The following is a 7,612-nucleotide window of genomic DNA, read 5'->3' as shown; positions in this document are numbered from 1 at the left end:
CCAGCACATCTTGCTTCCAGATGGGACGGGAACAGATGGACCTTGAAATCAGAGGTCCCATCTCTCAGGGGCTGCTAAAGTGCTTTAGGGGTGAGGCTTGCGGCTTGGGCACAAAGACAGGTTCCCAGCCTGTGGGGGGGGGGAGGTGAGAAATGAGTTTCCACACTGGGTGTTGCAGTCTCATTCAGAAAAGAGCTGATTGTAAGTCTCAGTAGGAAGTAGGGATTCTGTAACTCCACCAGATCTAAGTGTTATAGCTCTTGGGTTCATTTACTGCTCCTGACAGGATTTGCTGCAGGGGATGTGGCAGACACCTGAAACCTGCTGGCAGACATGGTGAGACCGAGTCTCCGACTCTCCGTGGGTGTTTCCCCAGCAGTCAGCGCCGGTCTTATGCGGTGGAGCTATGAGATGGAGCAAGTGGTTCCCAGTGCCTGTGGCTAGAAGTCCTGGAAATCAAGCCACGCTTTACTTGTAAATCAGAGATTTTTAAGCCGTGGGTAGTGAGGGTGAATGTGCTAAGGGTGCCAGAATACTTCATCTGCATACAGTGGTACACTGCCTCAGTAAATAACAAGGAGCCCTTATCACAGGAAGGAAAACACAGTACCGAATTATCCTGCGTGTGCGGGGATGGCTACTAGGTATACTTAGGGCTGTTTGCTGGAGGCCAGGATCTCTGGGTTCGGGAATTCCTTGCACTTGTTATCAGGAAAGAGAAGGGCCTGTTTTCTTTTAGGACTATGTGACTCTCCTTACAAGACCTGGGGTTACCAGATCAGGTGGAGTGAGGACCCTACTGAGAAACGAAAATCCGTTCTTCATAGACTGAAGGTGGCCGGCTATGGGAGAAGCCAGACTTCTACCTTACCAGCAGAGTCCCACACGCATATATACATGATATGATCACAGGTCTCCACATAGTCTCTCTGTTCAAACTGACACAGTTCCTCTTGCTCCTCCCAGACCCAGGCCTCTGCACTTAGCTGCTTGATTTGGTTTCTAGCCTACCTGATGTCAAGCAAGACCTGAGAGGTCTATGTCTACCTGATGTCAAATAAGACCTGAGAGGTCTATCCTGTGCATCCTTCTTGGCTAGAAAGTGGCCACTGTAATAGGAAGCAGTTTCCTTTCTACTAGTCATGTGAAAAATAACTGGGAATTAAAAAAAATATTTATTTATTATATATACAGTGTTGTATCTACATGTACAACTGCACACCAGAAGAGGGAACCAGATCTCATTACAGATGGTTGTGAGCCACCATGTGGTTGCTGGGAATTGAACTCAGGACCTCTGGAAGAACAGACAGTGCTCTTAACCTCTGAGCCATCTCTCCAGCCATGTACTTCCTAACTCTTTATCTTCCCACCAGGCTTGAGCAATATGAAGGCAAAGGTTGCTAGAAAAGCTACTTTCCCAGTATGAGGCCTTTCAGGGATTCTATGGCGGCTATAAGAAGATGGAGTAGAAAGGAAAAAAAAATGTTTACATCCTCCTGGTACTCAGATTCATTTTCTTAAGAACTCTTGATCTACTCCTGACTCTTACACTGATGTACCCCACCCTGAGCAGCATTCTCACCTTTGGTCTTGGACCACTTGGCCATGACTGGGTCTTGTGGGGTCTGTATGTACTTATGACCAGAGTGTTCTGTGAGGCAGTGAGTCCGTTAGAAGCCACCTATGCCAAGCCTGAGTCCTAAAATGAAAGGTGCTGATGAACCTCTTTCTAGAAGGATGTGTGTTTTGGCTGGGCTTGTGTGTCAGCATGACCCAAGCAAGAGTCATCAGCAAGGAAGGAGCCTCAGTTGGGGAAATGCCTGGAGATCCAGCTGTGAGGGATTTTCTCAATTAGTGATCAATGGGAGAGGGTCCAGCCCACTGTGGGTGGAGCCATCCCTAGGCTGATGGTCCTGGAGTTTATAAGAAAGTAGGCTGAGCAAGCCAAAGGGAGCAAACCAGTAAGCAGTACCCTCCATGGTCTCTTCATCAGCTCCTGCCTTCAGATTCCTGCCACGTTTGAGTTCCTGTTCTGACTGCCTTCAACAGTGAACAGCAACATGGAAATGTAAGCTGAAGAAACCCCTTTCTCCCCAACTTGCTTTTGGTGATGGTATTTTATCACAGCAATAGAAACTTTAAGAAAAATTGTTTATTTATTATTTGTACAGTATTCTGCCCATATGTATATCTGCACTCCAGAGGAGAGCAGATCTCATTGTAGATGGTTGTGAGTCACCATGTGGTTGCTGGGAATTGAACACAGGACCTTTGGAAGAATAGGCAGTGCTCTTAACCTCTGAGCCATCTCTCCAGCCCTAGAAACTCTTAAGACAATGCTGCTTGTAGATTTCATGTTACAGACATAAGTTTGGATGTTGAATAGAAGTAGTTAACTCCTCCCCGTCTTGTACTTAGGCTGAGGCCAGGGACTATGTAAGCAGCTTCCTTGGCTTTGCTTTCCCTCATTTCGAAATAATGTTTTCAATTTTGATTTCATTTCCTAATTGCTCAGAGCTACAACTGATTTAAAAATCTATTTGTATTCAGCAATCTTGCTAAATGCATTCTGGTCAACTCAAGCAACTTACCTTTAGATTATTTTTAATTTTACATGCACAACATCCTCTGCACTTGTGTGAAAAATTTCAGACTATATATATCCATAATTAAAATGTCTGGGTTGTAGGGGGAAGGTGCTGTGTGTAACCACTTGAGCTACACACTGTGCATGTGGAGGTAGTACCAGACTAATAATGTGAGTGGAAACTTCTTAGCGATTTTTGAGTTAGCAACATTAAATATAAAAACGGTTTGTGTTAGACACACTTGATTCTCTCTTGCCTTACAACATTGGCTGTGATGTGGGGCTAAATAGAAACAGCCTTTTGTGACATGATGTTTGCCACTGTTCATATAAACAGAATTGGAAGTATTCATGGGCATATCCTTTTTATTTTATTGTCTGTGTTTTAAATGGTTCTATTTGAAGCAACATCCATAGCTGTGTTTTATTTCAAACTATTGGTTGTTGGTCTAGATTTTCTTTTCTTTCCTTTTTTTAAAAGATGTATTTATTTACTATTTGTATAATATTCTGCCCGCATGTGTGCCTGCACTCTAGAAGAGGGCACCAGATCTCATTATAGATGGTTATGAGCCACCATGTGGTTGCAGGGAATTGAACTCAGGACCTTTGGAAGAGCAGCCAGTGCTCTTAACCTCTGAGCCATCTCTCCAGACCTTAGTCTAGATTTTTCAGTGTGCTTTATTGTGTTATAAGTGAGGTCTTTTGACCAGTCTCTTTGCATTTTATACTGTGTTTTTCTGTGCACGCCTCTCTCCTTACTGGGAAGTGGTTAATTTTTCTTTACAATGTCTTCTTCACTACTGATTTGAAAGTTTTGCCCTTCAATTGTGTTTTTGTTGCTTTATTTTGCTGGTCATCATAAATTTTGAGTACTTTCTCATCCAGTAGACATAAGTCACATTGCCCAGGTAACTAAACATGACTAGTTAACATAAGAATTGCTAACTAATGAAAGATGGTTGACTATTAAAAGGGGAAATGGAGAAGGCAGAGTCTTAAGGGTCCTGAGTGGCAACTTGAGAAAGGAAACTACATCCCAGAGCTAAGGAGAGCAGACAAGAAAGGAGCTTAGAACATAGCCAAGCAGCTCTGCTGGGCTGACTCGGACCTCAGGCGCAGCTGCCACAGCACTGCTCAGTCCACTTAGCTAAGACACTTAGGATGGGGGACTGTTGCTAACACAGCGCTGGAGCTGCGCTGGCAGAACCTGAGGGCAGGGGCTACCAGTAAACTATGTCCAGAAGCAATTCAGCTAAAGAAAACTGCTCATTAGAAGAAAAGCTCGTCATCGTCTTCTCTCTCCTTGCAGTAGCCCTCCTCTGCTCTGTTGTCATAGAGCCCAGCATCAGTCCTACTTCAGAGATGCTGACTTGAAAGCTCAGAGGTAAACGCGACTGACCACCCTTGCCCTTTGTCAACAGCAGCCTGCCATTTACCCACGAATATGTCCAGATGCATTTCTAGTTGTACATATGTGGAGGGAGGGGGTATGTGCATGCGGGAGTGCAGGTGCTCACGGAGTCCAGTAAAGGGTGTCAGATCATCTAGTGCGGTGGTTCAACCTTCTAACCCTGCGACCCTTTAATCCAGTTCCTCATGTTGTGGTGACCCCAACCATAATAATAATTTTCATTGCTACTTCATAACTGTAATCTTGTTACTGTTGTGAATTTTAATGCAAATATTTGTGTTTTCCAGGGGTCTTAGGTGACCCCTGTAAAAGGGTCGTTTGATCTCCATGACCCATGATTGAGAACCACTGCTCTAGAGCTTATAGGTGGCTGTGTGCCACCCAACATGGGCTCTGGGAGAGCTGAACCCTGGTCTCTGTAAGAACAATGCATGCCCTTACTGCCAAGCCATCTCTACAGCCCTAGTTTTAAAGTTTTTTTTCTTTTTGAGACAAGGTTTCCCTGTGTAGCCCTGGGACTTGCTTTGTAGATCAGACTATCCTTGAACTCAGATCTGCCTGCTTCTGACTCCCAAGTTCTGGAATTAAAAGTGTGTGCCATCATGCCTCTAAAAGTACATATCTGTGTACTTTTACACTGACCACATTTATTGCTTAACTAGGTGTAATTGTTTGAATGAGAATGTCCCCCATAGGCCCTGGTGTTTAAATGCTTGGTCACAGGTTGGCGGCGCTGTCTGGGAGGTATAGGAGGTGCAGCCTTGTTGAAGTCACTGCAATCCAGCACTGAGCGCTTCAGGCCTCAACCTACTTGAAGTTCGTGGTTTCTGAACTTACAGCTTCTTGTTCCTGCCACCATACCTGCTGTCTTCAGCCATGCCGCACCGCCATTATGGAACTCTCTAGAACCATTAGGTAAAATGAACTGTTCTGTAAGTTGCTTTGGCCATGGTGTTTTATTATAGTAACAGAAAAGTAATATACCAGTTCTTATGTGTTTTGGGGGAGTGGCAGGTTTTTCCCTGTCTGCCACCATCAGTTTTAGGGTGGCTAATATTTATATGATACATTCCTCTTTCTCTCTGATGCTTTCCCATTTTCATGATACTTGTCTATTTAGGGAGAAATTAATGTCATGATGAAGTAAGGTGGATATCAACTGCTATACTTTATTTAAGATGGAAATAGCAGGCTGGGGTGTTGGCTCACTATGTCTTGCAAACACAAGAATCTGAGTTTCAGCCCCATAACTCACATTAATAAAATAACTAACAACAATAATAATAATAACAAGCATGGTGGTACATCTATGTTCCCAGCACTGGGGAGGTTGGAGATTAGGGGCGGGGGGTCACTGGCCAGCCAAGCTAGCCTACTTGATGAGTTCCTGGCCAGAGAGATGCTATCTCAAAGAAAAAAGGGAAAGGGGCATCCTCTAGTGTGTCTCTTCATACACAAAAATAGAAATATCTGCAAAAATTTATTATGCATCAAGTAACCTATGGTTCTACTGGGATATAAACATCAAAGAAGATAGCGTAGTTGCCTAGTAAGTGACTTAGTAGAGAACTTGTAAATATTTTAAAAATTGATGTTACAACACTAAGAATTGTGGTTTGTTTTGTTTTTGTTTTTTGAGACAGGGTTTCTCTGTGTAGCCTTGGCTGTCCTAGACTCACTTTGTAGACCAGGCTGGCCTCGAACGCACAAGGATCAACCTGCCTCCCAAGTGCTGGGATTACAGGCATGTGTCACTACGCCTGGCTTTTTGCTTTTATTTTTCAAAACAGCATTTTTCTGTGTGCCCTGGCTGTCTTGGAACTCACTTTGTAGACCAGGCTGACATCAAACTCACAGAGATCCACTTGCCTCTGCCTTAGTGCTAGGTGTGCAGCACGGGGAATTGTTATAATGGAAAGCGCTACACAGAAAGAGGCCGTTTCAGTATGGACTACCATGGGAAAAGATGGCACAGTACCTGGACGTTCTGTGTGCTCAGCGTGCTGCTGCTGAATGAACACACATCTGTACAGGAGTACAACAGCAAACCAAAGACCGCGCTGAGTTAGAGCTGGGATATGCATATAAGTTAGAATGAACACTATCATTTTCTTTTATTCAGGCAGGCCAGCCTCAGCCTCCCAAGTGCTGGGATTACAAGTGTGAGGCACCATGACCAGTTGGGATGTTGCTGTTGCTTTTCTCTCTCTCTCTCTCTCTCTCTCTCTCTCTCTCTCTCTCTCTCTCTCTCTCTCTCTCTCTCGCGACTGGGTCACACTTTGTAGCCTTGGCTGGTTTGGAAGTCTAGGCTGGCCTTGAATTCAGAGGCTAGTCTACCTGCCTCTGCCTCCCAGTGCTGGGACTAAAGACATTGACCACCATACCCAACTCTGTTGCGTTCTTTAGAAGAGCAGCTGAGAAGGGCCTGTGAGAAGGCTGGCTCAGTGGTAAAAGTGCTTTGCTGCGCCAGCCTGCCCAGAACCTATGGAAAGGCGTTAGGGAGAACCAACTCTGTCACAAAGTTGTCCCCTAACCGCTACATGTGTGCCATGACACATATGTACCCCCTGCTCACATCCTACAAATAATAATAAATAAAAAAGAAAAGCATCCCAGGCAGAGAGTGTCGCCTGGATGGGGAAAGGTGAGGGTGTGACCTTGACAATCACCCTAGAAACATGAGAGAGCAAAACTTCTGTTTGGCCTCACAAACTGAAATGTGTAAAAGGCACTTGTTGAAATATACAATTTATATATTTTCCCTTTAACATGTATATTGGGTAACCCATCCATCTCTTAGAGTAGCAGGACTAAGACTCCGAGAAATACAGAAAGCCCCGTTTCCTCCTGGGAGGTAACTGTCGCAGACCCGGGTTTGGGGCTGGGCTCAAACTTTCCTATGGAAATAATGCTGCATGCCAGAGGTTTGTCCCTAGGCTCTCCACAGCACTTAACTCTAGCATGTTGCCCCTAGGAAAATACTCTGTAGTTCCAAATCCGAACCAGGGGCAGACACTAGGCTTACAAGTATTACGGGTGGCACCCAGAGGGCTTTGGCGGTGTTGGCTCTGGGTAGTTCTGAGTGCTCTCCTCTGGCCAGTTATTGCCCAAGAGTGCTGGTAGCTGCTCTAAACAGACCCCACTCTGCAACCCTGTGTTGGGGACAGGGCATTTTCTCTTATATACCTGTAGGCAAGTCCTAAACAATTACTTACCAAAGTGAAAAGTCACTACTGAGGTCTTGGTGCCTCATTAAATACAAATACCACAGTTTCTTTGTGGATTTGAATTAATCAAATTAACAGAAATAGTTCTTGATTTTACATGACCCTTCCAGCCATGTAGTTAGAGTTCATACAAAATATACACGTCCATAAGATGTGTGTTCTGATTTAAATAACAAGATACACATATTATATATATTGGCGATAGCAGCTCATCGTCAGCTTCTGGGCTGTCCGACTGGAGTCAGTTCATACCTGGAAGACAGTTGGGTTTGGACTTGTGTGAGTCATGAGAAGGTGGGGCTGCAACAAGACAGCAGCATGGTCTGGGTTTCTAACTCTATAGTTACTGAGGGCTGCACACAGACCTACAGTCTTCACACC

General features: G+C 44.7%; 1 protein-coding gene across 2 annotated transcripts in view; it reads right to left on the bottom strand.

Annotated features, from left to right (window-relative positions):
* Positions 1-6,376: 6,376 nt before the first annotated feature.
* The window catches only part of ESYT3 (extended synaptotagmin 3), a 44,240-nt gene continuing 43,004 nt past the window's right edge, over positions 6,377-7,612 (bottom strand). For both annotated transcript variants that reach the window (XM_084752232.1, XM_084752231.1), the window contains exon 23: positions 6,377-7,483. In XM_084752232.1, coding sequence (XP_084608358.1) covers positions 7,447-7,483 — 37 coding nt within the window. In that variant the 3' untranslated portion in view covers positions 6,377-7,446. The remainder of the gene's footprint in view (positions 7,484-7,612) is intronic.

This window comes from Acomys minous (genome assembly GCF_964271855.1).
Source record: "Acomys minous genome assembly, chromosome: 13".
NCBI classification, from domain to species: domain Eukaryota; kingdom Metazoa; phylum Chordata; class Mammalia; order Rodentia; family Muridae; genus Acomys; species Acomys minous.
This window is presented reverse-complemented; position numbering and strand designations above follow the sequence as displayed.